This window comes from Balaenoptera physalus, assembly GCF_965194825.1.
Source record: "Balaenoptera physalus genome assembly, chromosome: 10".
Taxonomy (NCBI): Eukaryota; Metazoa; Chordata; class Mammalia; order Artiodactyla; family Balaenopteridae; genus Balaenoptera; species Balaenoptera physalus.
This window is the reverse complement of record NC_138889.1, coordinates 49047988-49075073: the sequence shown is the minus strand read 5'-3', so window position 1 is coordinate 49075073 and position 27086 is coordinate 49047988. Positions and strand designations below refer to the sequence as shown.

General features: G+C 46.8%; 2 protein-coding genes across 10 annotated transcripts; one reads left to right on the top strand and one right to left on the bottom strand.

Moving 5' to 3' along the window:
• Window positions 1-12988: 12988 nt before the first annotated feature.
• FZD4 (frizzled class receptor 4) lies at window positions 12989-21757 on the bottom strand (the record flags this gene model as incomplete). 2 transcript variants are annotated; one of them, XM_082410176.1, is made up of 3 exons in its annotated part: window positions 12989-17310; window positions 18081-19343; window positions 21473-21757. In XM_082410176.1, 3 exons carry the CDS (start codon window positions 21755-21757, stop codon window positions 17218-17220), a joined length of 1641 nt encoding a protein of 546 aa, XP_082266302.1. In that variant the 3' UTR covers window positions 12989-17217. The 2 variants fall into 2 exon arrangements, with proteins under 2 accessions (XP_082266302.1, XP_082266303.1); XM_082410177.1 differs by having other exon boundaries at window positions 12989-19343.
• LOC309636758 (uncharacterized protein) lies at window positions 21756-26405 on the top strand (the record flags this gene model as incomplete). Of its 8 annotated transcripts, none has more annotated exons than XR_014250197.1 (5): window positions 21756-22374; window positions 22849-22935; window positions 24136-24264; window positions 24450-24528; window positions 25893-26405. XR_014250197.1 is itself a non-coding variant. In XM_082410250.1 (5 exons), 5 exons carry the CDS (start codon window positions 21986-21988, stop codon window positions 25925-25927), a joined length of 684 nt encoding a protein of 227 aa, XP_082266376.1. In that variant the 3' UTR covers window positions 25928-26405. The 8 variants fall into 8 exon arrangements, 3 of the variants coding, with proteins under 3 accessions (XP_082266374.1, XP_082266376.1, XP_082266375.1); XM_082410250.1 differs by lacking the exon at window positions 22849-22935 and adding an exon at window positions 23936-23987 and having other exon boundaries at window positions 21986-22374; XR_014250196.1 differs by lacking the exon at window positions 22849-22935.
• Between the last annotated feature and the right edge of the window lie 681 nt (window positions 26406-27086).

The following is a 27086-nucleotide window of genomic DNA, read 5'->3' as shown; positions in this document are numbered from 1 at the left end:
GGAGGTTCCTTAAAAAACTAAAAATAGAACTACCATACAACCCAGGACTCCCACTACTGGGCATACACCCTGAGAAAACCATCATTCAAAAAGAGTCATGTACCAAAATGTTCATTGCAGCTCTATTTACAATAGCCAGGACATGGAAGCAACCTAAGCGTCCATCATCGGATGAATGTATAAAGAAGATGTGGCACATATATACAATGGAATATTACTCAGCCATAAAAAGAAATGAAATGGAGGTATTTGTAGTGAGGTGGATGGAGTTAGAGTCTGTCATACAGAGTGAAGTAAGTCAGAAAGAGAAAAACAAATACAGTATGCTAACACATATATATGGAATCTAAGGAAAAAAAAAAAAGGTCATGAAGAACCTAGTGGCAAGACGGGAATAAAGACACAGACCTACTAGAGAATGGACTTGAGGATATGGGGAGGGGGAGGGGTGAGATGTGACAGGGTGAGAGAGTGGCATGGACATATATACACTACCAAACGTAAAATAGATAGCTAGTGGGAAGCAGCCGCATAGCACAGGGAGATCAGCTCGGTGCTTTGTGACCACGTAGAGGAGTGGGATAGGGAGGGTGGGAGGGAGGGAGATGCCAGAGGGAAGAGCTATGGGAACATATGTATATGTATAACTGATTCACTTTGTTATAAAGCAGAAACTAACACACCATTGTAAAGCAATTATACTCCAATAAAGACGTTAAAAAAAAAAAAAGTAGGCAGGATCTCACGCACATACACGCCCATACACACACACACACACACACACACACACACACACACACTGGCCCTGGCAAAATCTGAGGATGGGCAACTGACTTGGGCTCAGCCCCACTGGTGGTCTTCCCTTGAACTGGGAGACTCAGGGAAGCAATACAAGAACACGGACGTGGTTGGTTGCTGTCCGTGGAGAAAGCTGGAAGTCACTGTTTGGAAGTAGCAGAACCGGCACGCTGACCAAACCACTCCTGCCAGGGCACCACTGCTGTGACACCTTTGGCCTCACCCTCTGACTCTCCACTTCTGGATGGGAAAACTGAGGCCTAGGATGTGAAATGACATGTCCATGTTCACACAACAAATTATCAACCAAGCCAAAACTCATATTTAGACCTTTTCACTCTCCCCCACTACTTTCTTCCCAGCACAAGGATCTCCCCTAATTTCCACCAGTTTCTAAGCCTAATTCTCTCCATCTTCCAATATCCCACCAATAAATTCCCTTCCAAATAAGTTATCTAGAACCTGTTTTCATTGCTGACACCGAAGACAGATACACAGTCATAAAATAGTGGTTTCATTTCCTGTCTGAAGCCTTCGCAGAGATGTTGTCTAGCGGTATCTCAGATACTCAGATCCAAGACTTTACTTTGGGGGCCATGGAAATACACCTGAGTAAGTGGGAGCGGGGATGAGGTAAGAGGACTGAAAAAGAGAAAGGGAGAAGGAAAAGTACCACGTATTTCCCATCTAGTCTGTGCTAGAACTGAAGGTACAGTGATGGTCAATACAGGCAGAGGCGCTAACAGATGCCAGGAGCTGTGCTAAGCGTTGTCCTTGTGCTGACAACACTGGGAGGGAGGTGTTTCCGCATCAGAAGTGGAAAGAGTGAAGTTGGATGAGACTGAGAAATTTGTGGGTGGCCACACAGCACTTGAGTGGCAGAGCTTGCATCAGATCTCATTCCTCACAAGATGTGCCCATTCCACTGTAATAAATGTGTTGAAAGCTGATGGGTAAGCCATGTGTCTTTTTTCTCTTTTTATTATGATTTCAGAATTGTACCCATGATTTGGAATGAGTTCACCTGAGCATAATGATGTAACGAGCTCATTGGATCATGTATTTATTTATTTAAGAAGCACGAGGTAGAAAACTTTCTCAAACCCATGAAGAGCAGAGCTGGGGGCGCGTCCAAGCCTGTTTTGATTTAAGTGGAATGGATCCAGCTTGACTGTAAATTCAGGACCGTGTTTGCTTGTGTCACACTCTATTTTCTCAAATTACTTTCGTATGTCTCACTTCATCTGTTTCCCCCACTTCTGGATGAGAAAACTGAGGTCCAGGACCTGAAATGATGTATCCCTGTTCACATAACAAATTATCATCCGAGCCAAAACTCAAACCCAGATCTTTCCGCAGTATCCCACCGCTTCCTCCCCAGCCCAAGAATTATCGTTACACCAAGTGAGCTTAACAAGGTGACTTGGATTGATTCATCCTGATGGTTTGATTTAACCTCCTGGGATTATTCCGGTAAATATTAGTCCCGCATCTCTTTCCAAATATGTTCAGTCTCTCCCTCTGTCTTTAATTCTTCATCTTTTTCCTGGCATTCCTCGTCTCCACCCTCCCCCTCCCACCTCCTCCTTTTCTCTGTTAACCTTTCCTTCTCTTCTTTCCTCCCTTCCTCTCCTCCTGTCACACACACATTTGTTTTTCTTACATAGGGGTGGTATCATGTTGACAGGGTGGGTGAAATGAGGAGTATCTTTCAAGTCCTTGGAAGGAGAATATTTTCTTATGGATTTTTTTATTGTTTAGATTGTTTTGCCAGGCTAATGAAAGATGACTCTGAGGTCCCCTTATCTCAGGCCAACCGGAGGATGCCTTTAAGTTTTTGTTTTTGTTTTTTCCAAGCTGGTTCCTTACAAATGCACCCAGAAGGTCACTCTCGGGTCCCCAAGATAGTGGTGGGTAATCAATCACATCCAGGACATCAGCACCACAGAAGATAATCTCATGAATGGGAGGATCTGGGGAAGGAGAGAGGGGAACCTGAGCTGTCCCAGGATTGTAAGCGCAGTAAAGGTGATCTGATGGATTGCTTTCTCCAGAAGTTCTCTAGGATAGACACAAGGATATTCCAGCTCCAGTGGTTGGTCTTCCCCTCTGATTTTTGACTCCAAATAAATAAATATACACTTACACAAAAGGCTCAAACATTTCCCAGGTAATCCGATCATTGCAACTCAGCAAGCAATAAAGACAGTGTCTAGTAGCTCAGAAGCCTGGGTCCACATGGGGCCCCCAGGCAATCCTTTCAAAACAAACAGAAGGGATTCCAGTTCTGGCTTCGCCAAGGACAAGTTTTGTGAGCCTGCGTAGCTCACTTAACTTCTCTGGGCCTCAGCTTCTCAACCATAAAGTAAAATAACGAACTAGTTTATTCTTTCAACAAATATCTATTAAACATCTACTTTGTGACAGGCCAAGTGAAAAGTTTTTTTTAAAGGATAGACACAGTCCCAGGTCTCTGGCGGCGGGGGAGGTCTCAAAGTTTAATGGGGAAAATGTGTATAATAAAGGAAAATAATAATAACATAATATTTTTAAGTGCTCTAATGACATTATGTACAAAGTGCTATGGAGGGACAAAGGTCAAAACAACTCAACCTAGGAGCTCATCTTTAGGATTCTTCCCACCTCTAAAAGTCTGTGTGTATGGCTTTATTTGTTTGTTTTGTTTTGATCTCCTTTTCACATTCATGTATTTTATTCTTCCTTAACTAGTTAACTTCAAATCATTGTCATTGTTATCAACCATTGCCAATCACTATATCGAACATACTGTTTAATGATCTCAACAATTATAAAAGTCAGATATTATGGTCACCATTTTAGATATAAGAACACTGAAGGGCTTCCCTGGTGGCGCAGTGGTTGAGAGTCTGCCTGCTAATGCAGGGGACACGGGTTCGAGCCCTGGTCTGGGAAGATCCCACATGCCGCGGAGCAACTAGGCCCGTGAGCCACAACTACTGAACCTGCGCGTCTGGAGCCTGTGCTCCGCAACAAGAGAGGCCGCGATAGTGAGAGGCCCGCGCAGCACGATGAAGAGTGGCCCCCACTTGCCACAACTAGAGAAAGCCCTCGCACAGAAACGAAGACCCAACACAGCCATAAATAAATAAATAAATAAATAAAATTAAAAAAAAAAAAAAAACTCAGCTTGTGTGTTCCCAACTTAAGGAAGCCACCCAAGCTGGGTGAAGTGCTTGTAAAAAAAAAAAAAAAAAAAAAAAAAAAAAAGAACACTGAAGCTCAGAGAGGTTAAGTAACCTACTCATACTCACACAGCTGGGAAATTGCAGAACTGGGATTTGAACCCCAACTGCCAACTCCAAAGCTCATGCCCTTTACACTGCATGCTGTTCCTTCAAGTAGGTGCAGCCACTCAGGACCCGCAACATAATTTGCAGGACCAAGTGAAAAGTAAAAATACAGAGGTTTTTCTTCAAAAATTATTAAGAACTTCAAGACAGCAACAGCAGAGCATTAAACAAAGCATGGGGCCCTGAAAGATTGCCCAGGTCACACACCCATGAAGCCTGCCCCGCCAGCCACAATTCACTTTACAGATGGCATCTCCCATCCAGGAGCAAAAGCATCATAGCAATTTGTAGGCCCAGCCCACAGTGGCAGAACGTTTTATAATCATGCGTCATGTGCAGGTTACCTGACGTTACCCAGAGGGTTCAGCGTGGACCATGTGGGCAGAATTTGTGGGCGCTGTGTCATAGCTTTCCCAGAGCAGGAAGAATTTTTTATGTGGGGAAAGGTACATAATCTTGGGCTGACAAGGGTTCTAACTACACTCTCACCTACCTTTAGAACCTAAGGAGGGGGGACATTAATACAACACAAAATGAAACACAGCCAAAAGCCCCTTAGCCTCTCTTTTTAAATTGCAGACCAGACCTGTAGGTGCCCTAATGAAGGACAGTGGGCAAAAAGCAACAGGGCTGCTGGTTTATAAGCCTCTCTCCTGAAGCACGCAAGAAGGTGTCAACTCCTACTGAGCCAATAGAGATTATGAACATCCTTCGGGTGAACAATTCTTAATCAGTGACGTTTAATCTTTCGTGATCATAGACCCATCTATGAAAGTTTGGACCATTTCCCTCCCAAAAGACACATGTGTACATAAAAACAGTTTGCATGCAATTATAGACTTCCTTCATTGACCCCAGATTTTTAAAAAACCCATCACAGATCCCCCAGTTATAGAAACCTACAATGCTGGGCCCAGACAGAAACTTAGAGATCATTTTTGTGAAACCATCGTATTTCTCAGGGGGTGAAGGTTGAGGTCATTTGGGGATAATAAATGGTTCTGTACATTTTCAAAGACCTACTCCGCTGATTGCCAACTCTACCCTTGAACTAGCTGCACGCCCCAGCCCCCCCAGTTTGCTCCTCTCAAAACACTGCAGCCCAGTGGGACAGTCTAACCCCACAGATGGCTGATGTGAGGACATCAGTGAACGTTTGCAGAGTGCCTGGACAAGCCAGGGACTTGGGCACCAGGACAGCTCTTGTCCTTGAGAAGATCACAGACGTCTAGGGGAGACACACACACAGACAAAAAATGTAAGATAACACAGGCAACTATAGGTGTTTGAGAGGTGACATACCGGCTGCACTATGTCTGCCAGGTTGGATCATTCCAGGCTCCCAGGAGAGAAAACACTTACACGGGGTCTTGAGGAGTGAGCCCAGAGCCATGGAGGGACAGAATCTCCTGGCTGAGGGGATCCGCATATGCAAAGGCAGAAAAGACTCAGACAGCGTGAGATACACAGGGAGCTGGAATTGGCTAGAACATACGTTGTGTCTGAAGAAGAGGCAGGAAGTGAGACTGGAGGAGAGGGGAAGGGGTCCAATTCTGCAGGCCTTGGATATCACACTAAGGGGTTGGACCTACGGAAGAATGTCAATCTGGGTGATGGATGAAGGAGTCTCTTCCTGGGGATGGTGCAAGAAGCCAGATATCCATCTGTCCCGGACGGCCTTCTGCCGGATGGGGTGGAGGTCAAGATGCGGGGTGAAAAGCTTTTCTCACATCCCGATCACCTCTGTCGCTAAAAATCAGCCGCTGCCCAACACTGGAGAACAAAGGAAGGGCCCTATAAAGCCTTCATAAAAGACAGGGGCAGTTAGCCTAAAACACATCTCTAAGGTGTCAGTGAGATTTACTCACCAGAAAAGTACCATTCTTCTCCGCAAAAAGATGACCAAATCGGCCTTCTTACAAATGCAGAGAAATTGCTTTCATTAAAAAAAAAAAAAAAAAAAATTGAAGGGAACCTGACCCCAGCTGGATATATTGATGTGTTTCTCTCTGCAAAGTCTCACATTTTTCATTTATTTGTAAATTAAACCAGCTTAGTCCTAGGTGGTGGGCTGGCTCTGAAGAAATATTAATCAAGAGAAGAGGGGACTTCCCTGGCGGTCCAGTGGTTAAGACTCCGAGCTTCGGGCTTCCCTGGTGGCGCGGTGGTTGAGAGTCTGCCTGCCAATGCAGGGGACGAGGGTTCGAGCCCTGGTCTGGGAAGATCCCACATGCCGCAGAGCAACTGGGCCCGTGAGCCACAATTACTGAGCCTGCGCGTCTGGAGCCTGTGCTCCACAACAAGAGAGGCCACGATAATGAGAGGCCCGCGCACCGCGATGAAGAGTGGCCCCCACTTGCCACAACTAGAGAAAGCCCTCGCGCAGAAACGAAGACCCAACACAGCCATAAATAAATTAATTAATTAAAAAAAAAGAAAAAAAAAAAAGATTTAAAAAAATAAAAAAAATAAATAAATAAATAAATAAAAAAAAAAGACTCCGAGCTTCCACTGCAGGGGGCACGGGTTCGATCCCTGGTGGGGGAACTAGATCCCGCATGCTGCAACTAAGACCCGGCGCAGCCAAATAAATAAATAAATAAATACTAAAAAAAAAAAAAAAAAAAGAAGTTCTTGGAACAGGTGTGTTTTCTCCCAAACTAATGCATAGACAGAAAATGCTGATCACAGACACTCTATGAAGTTAATCTCTGCTCTGAAGCTGTCCTTCCCGTATTTACCACTAGATGTCAGGAGAACCCTGTTTTTAAGAAGACAAATCTTCAAAACTGCTGACCTAAAGAAAACCATTCCCCCTAGGGTTCAGATATTTGAGTAAAAAAGAAAAAATATTTTTAACAACAGCAAAACTTGCAAATGTTCAGAATTTATCTCTTGAGTAGCTACATAATGGTTGTAATTCCTCAGACTACCTGCAAATAAGATAGTCCCTACAGGATCACAACAAATAGATTTTTGTTGAAATAGCCAGGGTAAACGTCCATCGCACAGGAAATTCCATTGCATTTACACTATTTATTTAATAAAAATAATCTCTGCGATTATTTGCATTTATTTCTGAAGGAGGATGTTTTTCCTTCCTCAGAATAAGTTCAGGAAATGGGTGAAGTGTTCAGGAAGTTAGCTAAATGCTGATGTAAATCCAAAAGGAAGGTCTGTTGTTTAAAAAAAAAAAAAAAAGGACCAAAAAAAAAAAAAAGCTAGGAAGTGGTTCTCTCTTTCACTTATGGAAAATGTTATACAGAATTGCTGATTTAAAAGGAAGAGGACTAGGGAAAATGTGTGTGCTCGTGGTATCTTCTGCCGTGGATTTGGCTGGGCAGTCCAGACTTTTACTGATCACAGTAACCCACAGAGAAAACTGTGTCAAGAAATAAAATCTATCAGATGGGAGACGTGAGTGGGATTAAGTTTGTACGAAATGAAGCGCTTACTATGGAATTTGTATCAACTATTCTAGGAGGTATGTCTTGACAGGAAACTCTGAGTCCAAAAGAGGTGGTGGGACCCCTTAGCACTACACAAACAACTAAGCACTATGCTCTCCTCCCCAGGACCCTGTCCCTTCCAGCCACCAACAAATGGTGTCATGCTGACCTGCAGACTTCGAGGGAGACAGTCTCACCCGGGAAACCCCAGCTCCCCAGGGCGCAATCTGTCACAGCCCTTCGGTGAGGTTGTTATTTATCTGGAACTTGCAACGCAGGGAGTGTGCTAGAGCAGGTGTGCAGAGCAAACAGAAAGCTCCGGGCCTCTGAAACACAGGCCGTTTAGAAAGCACAGATTCGGCTCATTGAACTGTGCGAAGGAGGACGCAGCTTGTTGTGGTTTCCCTGAAAATCGCCCCCTCCTTTCCAGCAGCTCTCTGCTACCCCCTTCATTCAGGTCTTCATGGTCTCTGAAACTGGTCTGCCTGCCCTCCCCAGCCCCGTCTTGTCTCCAGCCCACGGCCCCTGCGGCAGCCAGGGCGAGCTTTGTAAAACACCAAAGTGCTTGTGAGCCTCCCTTGCCCTCAAACTTTTGCCACCTCCCCTGTGCCCAGCGCAGGAGACAGGACAAGCTCCAAGGCCTTTCGTAACTCAGCCTCAGCCCACCCACACTCCCACTCCAAGAATCTCAGGCTCCAGTTACACTGAACAACTCACCGCCTGCACCGCCCCACAGGCACCTCTCAGCCAAGTTTTTTCTATCTTTTTTTTTTTTTTTGGTCTGTGTTGGGTCTTCGTTGCTGCGCACGGGGCTTTCTCTAGTTGCAGAGAGCAGGGGCTACTCTTTGTTGCGGTGCGCGGGCTCTAGGGGCGTGGGCTCCAGCAGTTGTGGCACGCAGGCTCAGTAGTTGTAGCACACGGGCTCAGTCGCTCCGCAGCATGTGGGATCTTCCCGGACCAGGGCTCGAACCCGTGTCCCCTGCACTGGCAGGTGTATTCTTAACCACTGCGCCACCAGGGGCGTCCCTCTCAGCCAAGTTCATTCACACATTTCTTCCTTCTGCTCTGGGCGAATGAGGAGATGAGGGTGGAATGTGCACTTCTCTTGATTTCTATAGAGTAGTCTCTTTGGATTTATAGAATTATGACATGAGAGAAGCAAGAGAGTGGGTCTCAGAGGACACAGGGCAGACATGCCTACACACACACCTACTGGGTGCAAGTATCATAAATCACGTGTGCCAGCAAAGATATTCAGATGGAGGCAGCCGATCTCATGACTAAATGCCTACAATGGCACCTCGCGAGTAAGTTGTAATTTTTATTATTTTATTTTATTTTGGCCATGGGGCACGGCATGCATGATCTTAGTTCCCCCACCAGAGATCGAACCAGCACCCCCTGCAGTGGAAGCACAGAGTTTTAACCACTGGACCGCCAGGGAAGTCCCTAATTTTTATTTTTTATATTTTGAACAGAGGGTGGTTTTGAGTAGCAGACAAAGATTTAGAAAAGTCATGCTTGCTGGGATCTGCCCCTTCCTTTTTCCTATTCCTGCGCCCTCCCTACACATTTACCTGTTGAGGCAGACGTGTCCTTCCGGGGATCAAATGGGATGAGAATGGGTTAGAAAACGTTTTCCCATTGCACTCAGTACTCAGAAGCTGTTCTACCCAAACTAAACCAACAAGGCCCTGGGACTCAGATTAGGAAGAAATTACCTAATAAATGTGATAGGAATAGTAGCACTGATCTCTTAGTGGGTACAGATCCTTTACCAGGTACTGAGGCATGTGGTTTGTTGCCATGAACTTCTGGAGGGAAAAGGTTGTGCCTTATTTATCTTGGTGTACCCTCCCAGGCTGACACATGCTGGACCCTCATTCAGCTATTCCACAAATATTTACTAAGCAATAGAGGATTTGTTTTTCCAGGTTTGGAGATTTAAGCTTGTTAATAACAGATGAATTCTTTCTCTGTTTCGTCATCTGCACTTTTGGACTCTGAGTTGGACCTTGTCTTTGTGGTTTTCTACAATCACTCCGTCTCTCCCTTCCACAGCCCACCCCAGTATTCTACATATAGTAGGCGGTCAGCAAATATTTGTTGGGGGGAGAGGAGAAAAAAGGGGGAAGAGAGACAGCTTAACAATAAGCAACACGGTGAGTAGGTAGGTGATCAGTCTCAAAACCATCTTTGAGACTACAGTATTTTCTGCGGCTACTGCCCAAGCATCTTTCCAGAAAGTCCTGCCTAGGTGAGGCCTCTTGTTGGACCTTTGGTTTCTTTCCTATGCTGGCCACATTTGTCACCAAAGCTCCACAGTTTCCCGGCCTAACAAGCTAAAACCCTCCTGTCCTTCTATCCTCCCTTCCTTATTCTCTCCATAGATATTTCAGAAACTCATGCCAGGCCTTGAGGACCCACAGATGGGCACCTTTGGGTGCTCAGACTCATCGTCAGGGTGCTTGGTCTAGTAGGGAGACAGACACATGAACAGTCTATTACCAACAGCTCAATGAAGGCTCCTAGAATTGAAAGCACAGAGGCTGAAATTTACCTATGATAAGAAAAAAAAGAGAGGCAGGAAGTGGCAAGCAGGAGGGTCAGGGGCGTCTTCCCAGGAGACATGACCTAAGATTTCAACGTTAAAGGAGAATAGAAACAGCCTAGTTGAAGAAAGAGGGAAGGGGCATTGCAGGCAAAGGGAAACACATGCGGAAAGGCAAGGGAGAGTAAGGAAAACGATGGAACTAGGACAGTCTCTGTGACTTATCAATCCCATCTCAGTGCTTTATACTCTACATTCACCTCATATCAAGTGAAATGATGCAATCCTTCAGCATCTTGGAAAATTTAGATAGCCAATCATTTAATCTCTTAAAGAGAAAGGCATTGATAATGTGGGCTATCTATGAGATTAAGCACGTTCTTGGGTGAACACCGGATCGGGTGCTTATAGGAAACCATGTGGGAGGCTGATGAAAATCAGGCCGTTGATGTGAAATGTAATAAATCTTACCTTTTATTCTCTCTCCCTGGGGGTTTGAGAAGTTGGAATCCTCTGCTGTGAGAACAGATGAATCCGTGGGTTCTCTGCCTAAGGAAAAGGACAGGGTGATTCTGGGAATTTCAGGTGGGACCAAGGTCCATTCTGAAAACTTTTTGGACTAAACCTTTGCAGGTCCAACATTTTCAAAACATTTAGCGAGATGTTCCCAGTCCTACACCCCAGCTGCATGGTGAAGGAAAACTGAGCAGAGGACAACGCCCTTCTCCGAGTGTGGTTTATTTCTGTTCACAGAAACTCTGAAGACAGGAGGCCAAGGCTGACCTCTTTAGTCAAGAGTCTGCTCAACTTTAAAATTATGATTGCATGTGAAAGCTAAAACGGGAAAGAGAAAAAATCAGTTCTCAGGACAGAAATGCTAAAAAACCCTTAGGCCACATTCCAGTCAAGGTCCCAGCCCTGCGTATGGAGCTCCTATCGGGGTGGGTGGACGGGAGAGCAGCTAAGACCAGTTCAGATCAGTTGAGTGTCCAGGGTCCTGGGGTTTATTCCGGAGGTGTCCAGCTTACAGATAAAGAAACTTACAAGAGTGATTATGCTACATAATCCTTAAACAACAGAAGCTCATGGCCAGGTCTCGTTACTGAGTTGCCTGCCAAAACATTTACCCATTCTCAGTGAACTATTTGCAGCAAAAAAAAAATCAGAGGAATAGAGCGTGTTAGTTTCCTAGGGCTACCGAAACAAACCGGGTGGCTTAAGACACAGGAATTTATTCTCACACAGTTCTGGAGGATAGAAGTCCAAACCCAGGTTTTGGCAAGGTTGGCTCCTATTGGAGGCTCTGAGGAAGAATCTTCCATGCCGCTCCTGGCTTCAGGTGGTGGTTGGCAATCCTTGGTATTTCTTGCCCTGTAGCTGTATCACTCTAATCTCCGCCTCTGCCTTCCCACGGCATTCTCCTGTGTCTGTGTTCAAATTCCCCTCTTGTTATAAGGACACCAGTTATTGCATTAGCCCCACACTCATCTAGTAGGAGCTCATCTTGATTATGTCCGCAAAGACCCTACTTCCAAATAAATTCACATTCACAGGTAAAGGGGGTTAGGACTTCAGCGTGTCTTTGGGGCAGACACGATTCAACCCACAACTGAATGCAGAACGAAAACAAAACCCTGGGCTAGGCATGAGAGAACAAGGCTAGCCCACAGGCTAGTCACCCACAGAGGTACTCCCGGCAAAAGTTTCAGTTATCTCGAAAGCAAAGTAGTGCCTGCACTGCTTACCTGAGAGGTGCCATGAGCAAAAAATGAAATCGTGTAAATAAAAATATTTTCTATACGGAAAGTGTTTCTACAAGTGCAATGGATTATGAATTCATTCCAGCTTGTGTTGAATTTTCCTTAACGTCATAACTACATAATGAGTAGGTAATGAAATGAGAAACACAGCCTGTCTTACAGGGAAGAGAATTTAAATTACATGCCTCCCTTCAGGTATGGTTTGATAAAAAATACAATAGCGATCTGCAGCGAAGGAGAAGAGCATTGCAGATTCTTGCTCCCTGGGCTTTTTACTCACACCAAAACAGGGTGGTATTCAGGTGAGACCAAGGGGTGGAAAGCAATTGAAAGGCAAACCAAGAGGGCTGATGTTCTCCTCTGGGACATCAGCAGCCGTCTCCAATGGCAGTGACTGCCCTACCCCTTGTCTGTGTGGTCCATAATATTACTTGCTCCCATGACAGGGTCCTGCTAATGGCCTTGAATTTGCTTTGTCTGATGACTTTTCTGGATATGGGGACACAGACCACCCAACTTATAAATTTAGCTAAAGAAGTCATTTTCCTGGCTGACTGATACAACGTACTCCCATGTCTATTACACGAAACAGAACAATTTTGTAACCAGAAAAATAAAAAAATCTTTTAATGAAAATCTGAACTTAAAAGAAAAAGCTCTCTTTCCCCTTTTCAAGAGGCCTGAAGCTCTAGCAGTGATAGGGAAACTTTTTTCAGGCTGCCAGATTAAGTCAAAGGGACTGGGAAGGTGTGTAAAAATGGTTACATGTATTGGAAATGCCAAAAAGGGGTGTCATGGGGTGACAGCTTGAGAACCATAGTCACATCCGAAGCATCATGTGACCACTTGAGTGTTACTGATGACCACAGTAGTGATAAAGTCTGTTGACTTTGGATCTCGGGGGTTTGCTGACCCAAGAGAAATCCCAGGGTGGGGGGGGGAATAGCACCAGCAAAAAAAAAAAAAAGACAACGAGGCTCTCGGACAGAGGCTCTCCCTCTGCCCTGCAAACCCAATTCTCTATTTCTCACTGCTGGGTAAGCATGCTTCCCAGGGGCTTTCAGACATCTGCAGGAATAGGCCAAATCACACACCAGCTACTAAACAAAACTTTATTTTCCTTTGATACAAAAATTAAATAGCAAAGTTTATTTATTTATTTTTGTACAGTGATAAATTAGAAATTTACAGTACAGACATCAATGCAGACATACGTTTGTACATCCTCAAAAGCAGGGTCCATTTCCTCTGACGTTCAGCAATTCGTTCAGGGCATGTAGGAGGGGTCTGCCTGGTACCTCTATGTCGAACATCTGAAAGTCCCTCAGGTAGGCCACGAGGTGGCCGGAGCTTGGGTGGCACGGGAGCCCGAGAACAGCCGCAGAGCACGAGCGTGTCTGCCTCACCAGCAGGCCGAATTTCATCTCTGCATAGATCACACCTGATATTTATTCTGACTTTCCTACAAAGAGCTCAAGGGGCCTTTGTCCTCCTTCCTTCTAAAGTCTCACAACATCCCTGTGAGGTAGGAAAAAATTCAGGACCACCTAGATGCCCCACGGGGAGACACCTGGAAAGCAGCCTCCCCTCCCCAAACCCTCAGCCATACCAGCCTGAGCCCTCAGCAGGATGGGGGAAGGTGCACACCTGGGAGAGCAGATGGACCCAGCCTCCAAGGGGCAGGGGCTCCCGCCCCCTCCCCGGAAGCCTTCTGGGATGACAGTGGTCATGTACTGAATATTGTAGGCGATCAGGGAGCTACAAAAGCTTGGAGGACGCGGCTCATAGGACCCCAAGCAGGCCCTCTACAAGTTGCCTGGGTGAATACTGGGAATTTGCTGATGCAAAGAAGAAGGGAAACAAGGCAAATCAGGAATAGGCAACTGGGTGTACCAAGGAGAAGAGGCCTATTGGGGAGATCCGGGGTTCACTTCCCTCCAGGTAACACCCAGTGGGCCATCACTGCACATGTGCATGGCAAGAGGCAGTAGCAGACAGCTCAAACCAGGCCGCAGCCAAACAAAATCCATTATTTAAGGCTCTGGTATCTGATCCTTGGTAGGAGCAAAATGCTCTCCTAGGAGTTTCCAAGATCTACAGCCTAGGCCCAGAAGAAAAATGAGAACCCGGGTCCTTTGCCAGATATAATACAAACCCAGACGGGGACTCTGAACCCAAGTATAATAAAGGAACAAAAAGAACCGTCAGAGTCCGATGACTCGACATCTCGGGCTGGAATAGCAACTCTCTCCAATCTCCTCCATCACAGAATGAAATGCAGGGTGTATAACAGATCGATTCTGGGGGCTCCTTCCAGAGTCTGGGCTCCACAGCCCTCTCCCCTAACTGTGGTTGTGGCCACCTTGCTAGAAGCCGAGGCTTGCAGCATCCTGGTGAAATCTTAAGTTGAGTCTGCCTTCCAGGGCTGAGGCTGTCGAGTTTCTCTTTACACCCTCAGGCCTCAGCTTGGTTCCTAACACTGAATTCCGTGACCAGGGGGCTGAGAGGGGCCAGAGACGACGGAGCTGGGGGTGCTGGTAACATCACAATTCAGAACCTAGATACAGAAGTTTCCCAGGTTCCAGGTTTGGAGGATGCAGGGGAGGGAGGGCCAGGGGAAAGCAAAGTCAGAGAGCATCTCAGGGAAATAAAAAGTGTCACCGCTTCTCCTGTTCCAGGTCCCTGAGTAAGCTGCCAGATCAGAAGCAGTCTCAGAGATCAGGAAACGGGTCTCCATAGAGGAAAAAGGATATGAATCAACCAAGTAGCTCCATCAGGCGGTCCTGGCCAGTTCCACTCTTCCCATGTTCCTCTGCCCTGAGGTGTGGCCTTTATGAAGGAGGAGAAAGGAGTCTGCCAGAGAGGAGGCTGGACAGAGGTGCCCTTGGTCCCTGTTGAGGCCAAGGGATTTTGTAGGAAGCTATAATTATACCTACTTATCCTAGATTTCCGAGAAAGAAAAAGAACGCTAACCTTTTCCCTAGCAAGATGCTGTCCTCAAATTCACCTGTACGAGTCACTAGAACACCCCAAGCCCTAAACTGCCTGCTCCCGAAGCCATAGTAGCTGTGGGAGTTCATGTCCTTGTAGCCAATGTTTGTGATCTTCCTAGGAGATTTCCACGGAGACTGTCATGAAACAGAGCTGATGCTTTCTGGCAAAACCCCTCTGAATCGATTTGCAGGGAATCCTGGGAAGGGATAAGTGATGTGTTAAAGGGAGAAAGACCCAGGAAGAGGTTTATGGGATGGTGACAGTGGAACAGATGGCAATTCAGTAGCCCCTGCTCCTTCCTGAAACCAATGGCCAAGTTCAGCAGACCCAGGGGCATCCCAATGCAGGTCGGTTAGAAGAACAGAGCTGACCCTCCCTGACATCCCCTAAGGTGCCTAACACAGGGCTTTACACACAGTTAGCACTCAATTAATGTGCTGATAATTAACTTGTTTAAAACCAATACCAACTTAACAGGTGATGGATTCGTTTCAAGGTAACTGATATCTAACTCTTCGGCCACAAAGCTCTTTTCTTAAAACCGTAAACACTCTCCATCGTCTGGAATGTGACAGGAACGGCCTATAAGCCTGTGACATTGCCAAGGCTACTCATCTATTCTGCACCGACGACGACTTCTGATCAAATATATATTTCTCCTGTGAAGGCAAGAGATTTATGGAAGAGACACGTTACAACCCAGAAAGCTCCAAAACTTGGGGGTCCAGGTTCACCCAAGTACTCTTATTGTTACTTATTTGTTACTATTCATAAATGTTGAGCACCTTCTCCATGCCCTCTGCTAGGTGCTGCGTCGGTCACACGATCACTGAAACATTACAAAGAGAACTGCATTACAATCCCCTGCCTGGTCCTTCTTTCCTTTCCTGGGCCAGAGTCTCCGCACAACTCCCAAGACACTGGAGCGGAGCGTGAGTAAGGGCAGGCTCTGCCCCTGGGTGCATGCTCCAGGGCCCCGGCCAGCTATGGGAACCATCTGCAAGCAGCACGGGGCGTTCACATGTTACATTTCATAGGCGATGCAGTCTCAGATGGAGTTCAACTGGTCCTTCTGGGGATCATTTCTCATGCTCCTGGAGCCCTGACCCAGAGTCCAGCCAAGGTACTCAGGCTCAGCACACACAGCAGGGGCCACCGGTGCCCACTTAGCATCTGTGCCCAAAGCCCCAAGACTCTGCCTTCCAAAACATGCAACAGACCTTACGTGCATCTTCATCTCAGACAGCTCAAGAACCACACCACAACAGAGAAAGAAGAAAGGAAAATGTCAAACCAGGGGGCATAAAGCTCAAACAAAAAAAAAGACATGCTTATTTCCAGAATCTGAACTCCTATTTGGAATTTTGAGTCCCTGGAAATACTTTTCCACAAAGAAATGTGATAAAAGAGCTTTCCTACCTGTTTTAAAGGGGGGAGGAGCATGAATAAATAAATAAATGAGTCATCGCAAGGTAGTTGCTGAAGCAAAGACAGGTATGAACTTCAAGGACAGCAACCTGTGACATCGTCAATAATTTGTCCCAGAGATCTGGTGATTAGAAGGCCTCAGGCGGGTTAGGAGAAAGGCCAGTTACAATTTTAAAAGAATTGCAGCTTTTGAGAGTCTGCTAGGGGGTACCCCCTTGCAAGGAACAGAAAGCATAAATTTTAAAAGCTCTGGATACCTCTGCAAAAGGCAATTAAGACCTGTGCTGTTAGAGTTTGCAGTTCATTTCATATGGTCTACACTTTATTCCCTACGAACCAATCAAGCTCCTGGCTGGCATTCTGGAGATTCATTAAGCACCATATAAATACTCCAGGCCACACTGCCTCCAAGGAAATCTTATACGGAGCCCTTGCCAATTACTAGGAAATAATTATGCACCAAGTAGTTGGATTAGCTGTCCTTAGCTCCTTTTACAAAACTGAAGAAGTCTCCACTGTGGTAAGTAGACCAGACTCTGATAACATTCTTATGCTAAAGGGAAAAAAAAGGCACTATCATTCTGAGAATGCAAGCTGACCACAGCTTTAAAGTCAGCTGAGTAACTATTATGTCATGGTCCAAGAATGTGCTTTTAATTGTAATTGACACACACAAATTACATAGCTAATCTGTGTGAATGCAAAGTTGCCAAGAAACTTAACATTTTAGCTCTTCCAGACTGGCGTCTGCATAGATGCAATCACACAAAGTAAAATATATTAAGTCCCCGTTGCTCAATGCAGTCGGTCTCTGGGGTGGGTAAGGTAAGTCGAGTTGGTAAATATCATTTTCCTCTGAATTAAGTGATTGTCAAGAAAGTGAATCACCCGTCCTTTCCCCCTCATTAGGCATGCTGCAGTGCAAAAATTCCTATAAAAATACCTGTTTTTGAGTCATTAACGTAAAATGGAGAAAACAGCAGCAGCCTAGGACAGAGCTGTTGAAATTTAAGAGGAAGAGAGAGAAGAAAAATCCACTGGATACCTTATGTGTGTTTGTACAGTACTTTTGTTTGTTCAAACAATTCTGTTTTATGACAAAGGCACTGAAAGATTCTGACACCACCTCTTGGGAGAGCAATCCACAAAGTTCTAAACAGCAGACAGTACACCACAGAAAATGTTTATGTTAGACCAGCCAAACTATAAAACTCTTGTAACACTTCTCTGAACCCAGCGTTTCCAGTGTTTATAGATCGCTTTGCTATCTGAAAGACCCAGTTAGTATTTAAAATTTTTAAAGGGTTAAAAAAGTTAATCTTTCTCCCTGCAAGTTGCCTACTCACAGCTCAAATCCCACCCTGCAGGGAAAAGCAGCATCGCCCTGGACCTCCTGGAATCTAGGCAGGACCTCCACGCTCCAAGCTGCGACCTGCTAAAGTGATCAATGTTTTGATTTTTCACAGCTTTGAAAGCCTCTAACCGGCTTTTCCATTTTGGATCATTCCAAAGTCCGCAGCAAAATCATTAGTTTTATGATGCTGGGGGGAGACGGGGGAGAGTGGTGGAGGGTTATGGGGGTCACTTAAGTGTTGCTAGCTTGTTCAAACTGAGATTCACTGCATGAAGCTTTTAGTAGCATTTGCACCGCAATGCTGGCATGCCCCCTTCAAAATCTGGAAAGCGTGGAGGCTGGCTAGCTTTACACCACAGTTTCATTGCCTCTCCCAGGCTTCACCCAACCATTCCCTCTTTTTTCTCTCTTTACCTTCCCAGAATTCACCAATCTGTTGGAACACTTCTGCCACGTGTGAAGAGTTTTGGCAGACCAAATCCACATGCCTGAAGTGATGCCTACCAGCAAAGACATAAAAATTTTCAACATCTCAACCGCCATATTGGAGTCATCTGCGGAATACCGGAAGAGCGCCCAGTTGGAGATTTCATAGAAATAACAGGCAATCACACAGGTTGCAGGCACCGTGTACAGGACTGAGAAGACCCCAATCTTGACCATCAGCCTTTCCAACTTGTCTGTCTTTGTCCCATCCTTTTGAAGATTCGACCGAATTTTGAACAAGGCCACCAAGCCTGCAGCAATGAACAAGGTTCCAATCACCAAGTAAGTGAAGAGGGGAGCCACCACAAAGCCCGTGAGGGCATCAAGGTTTTGGTTCCCCACATAGCACAGGCCAGTCAATTCATCTGCATCCACCAGTCTCATAATCAAGATGACAATGGTTTTCACTGCAGGGATAGCCCAGGCTGCAATGTGGAAATAAGAGCTGTGCATTTCAATGGCTTCATGACCCCATTTGAGTCCTGCTGCCAAAAACCAAGTGAGTGTCAGAATAACCCACCAGATGGAACTGGCCATTCCAAAAAAGTACATCAGCAAGAAAATGATTGCACATCCTGTGTTCTTAAGTCCTTCTTGGATGAGAACAGGTTCTGCTGCCTCTTCAAAATCGCAGGATATCCTTTCCCGGCCTACAGTCAGCCTGACAATATAAGCAATGCTATAAATATTATAGCACATACTGAGAAATATGATGGGGCGCTCCGGGTAGGAAAACCTGGCAGAATCGATCAGGAAGGTCAGCACAGTGAAGGCGGTGGAGATGAAGCACAGGCTGGCCCACACGGCCATCCAGATATCGGTGAACTCCTTGGCCGAGCGGCTGTATAAGCCAGCATCATAGCCGCACTTGAGAACGCAGTTCAGGCTCCTCTTCACCCAGATGTACTGATCAGAGTTGGTTCCCACGGAATGGCACTCTTCCCCAGGCTGGATGGGGGTTTTGTGAGGTAAGGGCACCTCCTCATCACCTGGCCCTTCCATGCACATGTGGTTGTGGTCATTCTGTGGTGGGAATTTGCTGCAGTTCAGGCTCTCCGGCCAGGCAAATCCAAATTCCTTCAGGACAGGCTCGCAACGTCTCTTGACCGAAAGACACATCCCGCCGCAGGGGCCGATGGGGATATTGACCTTCTCTGTGCACATGGGCACATACACGGAACAAAGGAAGAACTGGAAAAGTCATGAAACGAGCAAAGAAAACAATGACTTGGAAGTTTGACCAAAGGCTTGCACAAAACTGACTTGAATGCTTCTGGGCAAAGTACGCATCTACTTTTAAATCAGTCTACGGGGTGTCTGTTGACTCTGACCTCAAACAAATGTGCCTAATAATCCATCACTTGCACACTTTTTTTCTTTTGGGTCTAGTAATCCTTTCCAGGAGAACATAGATAAATATATAAAAGGGACCCGAAGAATTACATAATCCCTTTTTGCACAACACTTAGGGAAATAAACCTTAAAAAGCTGACTTTGAGTCTCCCTCCCCTTTCAGCTACTATTTGAAAGAGCTGGACAGACTAATCAAATGACTCAGTCCTTTGGGTGATGGGGTGATTTATTTTTACCCCCATTTCTTTATCACCGTAAAAATAAATGTAAAAAAAAAAAGTAGATACGGCTTCTCTCATGTTAATATTCTCTCCTTTCTCTATTTTATCCCCTAAAATTATTTTTTTAACCAGTCTCATATTGAAAGAGAAAATGTCCTCACTGGGATACTGTTAAATCCAAGGATGGGATGAAGGTTGAAGCCTCTGGATACCAGGGGTTTGTTTGGCCAGGTTTCCTCAAAGAATAATAATGAAGCACAATAGGAAAATATAAATGTTCAGTCCCTGAAACTGCAATACCAGCAGGGGAGAGTCCAGTTGCTGTCCTCAATTCCTCCAGCATTGATAAACAGTCTGCTTGGCTCCTTACAGATGTTGTCTATGAAGTCTAGAGTTACAAGTAACTATTTTCCAGCATGTAAAGGGATCCAGTCCTGTCCTTCAAAACAGCTTGGCTGCCTCCCCAGGATACATGTAATTAAAAATATATATCCCTGCAAAAGCTGTTTCGCCAACAAAATTGTCACTGATGTCAGGATATGTGCTGTTTCCAAACTGAGAGCTAGAGAATCACTTTCTCAAGTTTTTATAACCTAGTTCTAAAGTCCTGAAACTTCCAAAGGGACATTTTACCAGCAACAGGTCTAATCCCAACCATCTTTCTGAAACCACAATCCAACTTTCCAAATGACCTATGTAAAAACATGCACCTAGTAAGTCAGCTGCCTGCCTGTTTCTTATCTCTCAAAAGTTACCACCAGAACCACAGATTTCTAAGGCTTTTAGCCTGGATAACTATCCTCTATTTCCCCCAACTTCTCTCTTTTCTAAACTTCTAAAAATCACTCATAGCCTCACCAATCAAAACACAACCAGTGTTAACATTTTTAGAAATTTGCTTTCGGTTCTTTTTTTTTTTTTTAAATGAACTGGTTGTTGTTATAAGATTATATAATCACCCTGTATATGCAAATTCTTCACTTTTTATGGTAGGATGAACATTATCTATATTATTACATAAGCTTTAACATTTTTAATGACTGCAAAAAAAAAAAAAAAACAACAACCAAAAAAACTTCCAATACACAAACTACCTTCTGGAGCTTGACCATACTAACGCCTTTTTCCCAAGTGATATCCTCTCCCCTTCCAAGTACTAAACCTGCCCTTAACCCTGAGGCTAAGAAGGAACTCAAGCCATCGCAGCCATTCCTTACTGCATGACCTCTAAAATCATGCAGGACGACGCGAGGGGCCATTCTGCAGAAACGGGGCAGGGGTGTTTCATTTAATAACACACCCAAAAAATATGGGGGGAGAAAGGAGGTCGGTGAGGGAGGAGAAGTTCCCGTCTCCTTATCTCTCCTTCCAAGTCTTAGCTGCAGCTGGCTGCCCTGCCTGGGACTCGCCCACCGAGCAGCGGCGGCCAGAATCCTTGGCAAAGATAACTCTCAGCTCCACTGGGGTTAGGGGCTTGGCCAGACACGGGTGGGCAGGGGAGAAAAACGGAAGGGCGGGGTGTAAGAGTGGGTTCTTTCGCAGGCCAGATGACTTACACAATGTTTTGGCTTCGAGTCCCTGAGAAGGGACAGAAAAGTGGGGGTGGGAATGGAAACCACTTCTCCAGGATAGTTAATACCCTTCAGACTTAGGAAGGGGGCAGGGGGCTTGACTTGGCAAGGGCTCCACGGAGTTAGTTTGGGGCGTCCCTGCCCAAGGGGTCCCGCCCGGGGTAGGGGCGCCCACCTGCAGCTGGCTGGAGCAGCCGTACTGGATGAGCGGCGTGAAAGTTGTCAGCTGCAGCTCGGCGTCCGTCTGCAGCTCGTGCCCCACCAGGTTGGGCATCTTGGTCACGTTGTAGCCCAGGTTCTGGCACATAGAGATGCGGATGGGGTCGCAGCGCCGCTCCTCCTCGTCCCCGAAGCCCCGCGCCGGCCTCAGGAGCAGCAGCAAGAGTAGCAGCAGCCGCAGGCTGAGACCGACGCCCCCGGGGGCCCCCAGGACGCGCGGCCCTGCGCCCCGCCAGGCCATGGCCAGAGCCGGGGGGCAGCGGCGGCGGTGGCGAGGGCTGCTCCAGCAGACACCCCCAGTTTGCACGGGGGAGCCGGCTGCCCGCGCTGCTCCCAGCTCCGGGAAAGGAAGTGTGATAAGGCGCCAAGGGCGACGAGGGGGCAGCGGCCGGGCTCTCCAGCAGCTGCGCGCGACTGTGTGGGGTATTAGACGCCCCCGGCCGGGGCCGAAGGACAGACTGCGAGGGTCATGGCCACAGGCGGCGAGCCCCCAACCCGGCGCCGGCCGCGGCCGCTCAGCGTCTCCGCGAAGCCCGCCAGCACGCAGCGCCGCACCGCTCTCACCACCCGAACCCTCCGAGGCGCTGGAGGTTTGCTGGGCGGTGGCGGGACGGGACGGACAGCGCGCCTCTCCAATGGCCGGGCGCCGTGGCCAGCGAGGGGCGGGGCCGCTCTGCCCTGGGCAGGGTCAGGCTCCCGCCCGCCCGCCCCCCTCCTCCGCCCCTCCCTCCCGTCCCGTAGCGCTCCGCCCCGCTTCCCGGCTCTCACTTTCCTCCCACCCGGTTCTCGGCGCTCGGGGGCCAGGCGGGGATGGAGCCGAGACGCTCCAGCCGGGCCAGCCTGCCCCTTCTGTCCCAGGTGAGAAGCGCTCCCAGAGGAGTCGGCTCCCTTTTCCTTTTTTTCTTCCAGCTGTCACCTCAGCCCGTGGCCACTTCCCCATCAAGCAGAGAAACGTATACAAAGAACACGGGATTTGGATTTACAAAGATTGTGGCTTTAAATCCGGCTGTGTGACCTTGAGCAAATTGCTCAGCCTCTCGGCGTCAGTTTCCTCATCCGTAAAGAGACTTGGGAGGATTAGAGATAACGCGTAAAATGCTTAAGCACCGTGCCTGGTACAGCGTGAGCTCGCAGCTATTTTCACTCCGAACTTGCTTGGGTTGGAGCCCGCCCCCCTCTCCCCGCCCCCCTCTCCCCGCCCCCAGCCTCGGCCTGACCTGCACCCGGGAGCTGTCTGTCTCCAGCCGCGAATGGGGGAGGCGCCCTGGAGCAGCCGACCAGCCAACGGTCTCGCGCTCCGATTTCCTCACCGTATGAAATGAAATTCCACAGGGGGATTCGAAAGGAAATGAGACCGGGACGCTCCGTGCTTCTCGGCCCGCCGCCCTTCCTGTCTCGGGGACACGGTTTCTAAATAAGGTTGGGAGGGTGAGAGGGCAGGAGGGGAGAAGCCTGACCTGTGCATGGGGGGCTGAGAAGGCGCACAACCGCCGGGGCTCCCCTTCCCCAGCCTCCCGGGCATCCCTCCCCTGCAGCCTGCATCTCTTTCTGACTTATTCTGCTTCTGCGGGAGTCCTGGGGCTCATGCCAGCCGTTTTTCCATCCAACTTTTCCCTCTCACTCCCAGCCCTTCTCCCCACCCGCCCCTCCTTGGACGGAGCTTTGTGCTAGCCCACACTCTCCACTTTCCAGTCGGGCCAGGGAAACCCTCAGCAGGTGGATTCCTAAGCCATTTACTCGTTGCAGGACTGTGGTCAAGCCAGTGTGCCTCTCGGAGCCTCGGACTGGCCATCTGTAAAATAAGGAAGTTCATATCTCCCCCCACACAGTTGTTCTGAGTTAAATGAGATAATGCGTGTAAATCGTTGAGCGCACTGACACATCCTAAGCGCCGAATAACTTGGTTATTGTTCTTGTTGTGGGACATCTTCTGCAGCCCAGGTCTGAGGATCTGGGTTAAGAGCTTTCTACTCTCTTCCTGAGGTATTTTGGCCCAACACTTACAGCACTGTTTTCCAGGGACTTGATGACAGGGACCAAGTTTTAATGTGTGTTTATAACCTCCCATTTCAGCTAAGTCTGGCATATGGCAGAGGCTGGATGCAAGTTGGAAGGAGCTCTGTACCACTCATGTGGTGCCCATTCATCTCTGCGGAGTAATGCTTGAGACCATTGGCCTACAGAGATGAATAAATGATTAGATGAATGAATCAAATGAATAGATGATTCTCACCCTGTAGGAACTCAAGGAGCAGGAGCTGTCCCTCGCACAGGGCCTGGCACACAGAGGGAACCCACTGGTGTTGGGTGAAGGAATACCATTAAGTCAATAACAAGTAACTCATATAGAACCTTTGCTTTGTGCCAGATACTGTTTTACACACTTTACATGCATTATGTCATTTATTTCACACAACAGCCTGAGAAAACTGATGTTCCGAGAGGTTAAGCAGTTTGCCCAAGAGCACAGAGTAAGTGACAGAGAAGGACTCAGATGCATATCTGCCTGGCCCAGAAGTCTGTGTGCATGGCACTGCTCTTACAGAGGAAGCTGCTTGACACTTGGCCTAATCCATAGTTAAAGATGATACTTTTGTGATCTGGACCTCTTATTCCTAGAGCCCGGGCATCCCTGCCTCAGCCTGCTTGAAGCGACTGTCTCCTTTGAGAGCACTTGAAAAAGCCCCTTGCCCGTCAGAAGCTTTTCCTGTCAACAGCTTTTCTTTCCCGGCATGGAACTCATCGCAGGTATTTTCCAAAAAAGAAAGCCAGGGGAATCACATTTCAGTCTGAATGTGGAAAGAAAACAAAGACCACGACTTAGAACTAAGTCTGAATGGCCTGGAGCTCCTCAGCCTCCCTCTCACAGAGTGGTTTACACAGTCGACAATCTGCGCCTGGTGACAGGCATGGCATGTTTGTCTTTGTTGCAGAAAACACTTCCCCAAGGGAGTTCCAGGCAGAAGGCTATCCACCCTGTGACACGCAGAGCGTTTAGGAGAGGAGTAGAAGGTAGGGACTTGGGAATAGACCTTCTGTTAACCTAAAGGACAGGCCATGGGTCCCTAGTGGCTCTGGCCTGAGTGCCTGGGCAGCTTCTTAGTCCACTCCCTGAGTAATAAGGATGCAGCCACTTTGGAGCGGCAACAAACATGACTTCAGCGGGCTGTTGGGCAGTTGGAGGGCTCTCCATTTGCATCTAATGAGAGGCTGGGTTCTAATTAACTCCTGTGATGTGTTAATTTTTCAACCTGACATTTTCTGCTCTCATAGATTCTTGTAATGGTTCCTAAATTAAAGGCTGCATTTGAAGACTAACGTTTAGGTTAAAATCCACCACCTAGGGGGGTGGGGGGGGGGCCTGTAAACATCCTTTCCCTCCTAAGGGAAACCTCTCATTTGCAGTTCTTTGCTAACCCAATTAAGTGCTGAAGTAGTCACCCTAGAGCCTGCTTTTTATTTCCTGCGAAACAATCCAACTAATCCATATTCAATAGCTTCCAAGAAAAGTCTTATTCCAACCACTCATGAAGAAACCAGCTTCTTTGAATCTGAACAGAACATTTAAAACTCACAAAGAGCTGTCTTGATAGAAAATGCAAGAAAGTGGTTCATTATTATCCTGTTTGGTTTTTGAGGGGAAAATTCACTGCGACTAAAACCTCATAAGGATTGGGAATTTACGGTGGGACAACAGAAGCACAGGGAGAAGCCATGCCCCATCCCATGGGTTTATGGACAGTCTAGGTGCTGCATCTTACCCTGCACCCGAACTAGTTATAAAACAAGACCATGTGTACTGAATAAAGCAGAAGGGAACACTAATCTTGCTCAAAGTTGAGGAATCAGAGGCCCCAAGTGGTTAAGTAATGGCAGAGCCAAATCTCCTTCTTATCACGGTTGCACCATTAGCTAGCAGAGAAGAATCAAGTCACCATAGAACTCTTGGGTATCAAGGAATCAAAGCCCTGTTGTTCCTCTTTCCAAGCATAAAATGGTACAGAGGACACTCTTACTTGTTGGTGGTGATGGTTTAATGCACAGATGGGCAACCAATAACCTTTGCAGGAGACAAAAAGTAATGCAAACATTTTATACCTCCACAACCTCGTTTCATTTCAGTATTTATCAGTCAAGCCATTAGCAAATGTTTAATGATGTTTAGTCCAAATAACCATTGTGGACATGTCACTGAGCTGAGTACTGAGTGGTATGCAGATATAAAAGGAGGTCCCTGCCTTCAAGGACCTTATAGTCACATTGGAGGAGATTAAGACATGAGACCAAGAGTGAAACAAGCTTGTTTATAGTTAAGTGCTTTTTCTTGAGCTCTCTTACTGTATTATACGTTTGGTTTCTTTGTTTCTGTTTTTTAGTTTTGTTTTTTTCAGTCTCCTTCACAATCCTCTGAGGTCAGAGGCTGTGCTGAACAGCAAAGAAAAACACTACCTGACCCAACGAAGGCTCTCAATAGATATTTGTTGAATAAATAAATGAATGGGGGACTCCCCTGGTGGCACAGTGGTTAAGAATCCGCCTGCCAGTGCAGGGGACACGGGTTCGAGCCCTGGTCCATGAAGATCCCACATGCCACGGAGCAACTAAGCCCATGCATCACAACTACGGAGCCGGCGCTCTAGAGCCCGTAAGCCACAACTACTGAGCCTGTGTGCCACAACTCTTGAAGCCCGTGCACCTAGAGCCCATGCTCTGCAACAAGAGAAGCCACCGCATGAGAAGCCTGCGCACTGCAAGGAAGAGTAGCCCCCGCTCGCCGTAACTAGAGAAAGCCCGCGCGCAACAACAAAGACCCAACGCAGCCAACAATAAATAAATAAATAAATAAATAAATTTTAAAAAATAAAATAAATGAATGGTTCAGGCTATAAGTGCTCTAGTTCTTCAGAAAAAGAGAGCCTTTATTATGTGCTGGGTATAGATGACAACCAAAATACAACCTAACTGGTCCCAGAATGATGGTCAAGTCTATTCTATAAGCCACTCCTGCAAAACAGCTTTCAGCTTTCCTCTGAACTTGGTTGTTTTGCCAATCATTTTTCTTCCTTTTCTATTTTATTGTGCCAATTCCTAAGTCTTTTAAGGTAGAAAAGTGTCTTGACCAAATTGTTGTTTGATTCAGAAGCCTGTTTCTCTACTTCATAAATCAGCTGAAGACATTTTCTTATCACTGTTCATTGGCTAGTTGACCACTCATTTCATTATTGTCAGCTAAAGCCATTAGGAATCATACATGCTACAACACAGGCTGTCAGCAGGGATCTCAAGCCAAGGAATTATAAGTCAGGGGATCACCTGTAAATGATACATTTGTAGAAAAATTAGAATGTGAGCTTAGCTATGAGGCATGTGTAAATTTCCAAGAGCCCTTGGGAAGCATCGAAAAGAAGGCACCTGTAATAATATTCTCACAGGCATCACTCTCATCGTTTGATACAGGTGAGATATGAACAGGAATAAAAGTGGTGTTAAATAATTACCAAAGGGTGAACTAGCCACCTGCTATGGATAAGCAAGAACTAGACTGGACAGCGTTCCAGGTGGTGGTTTTA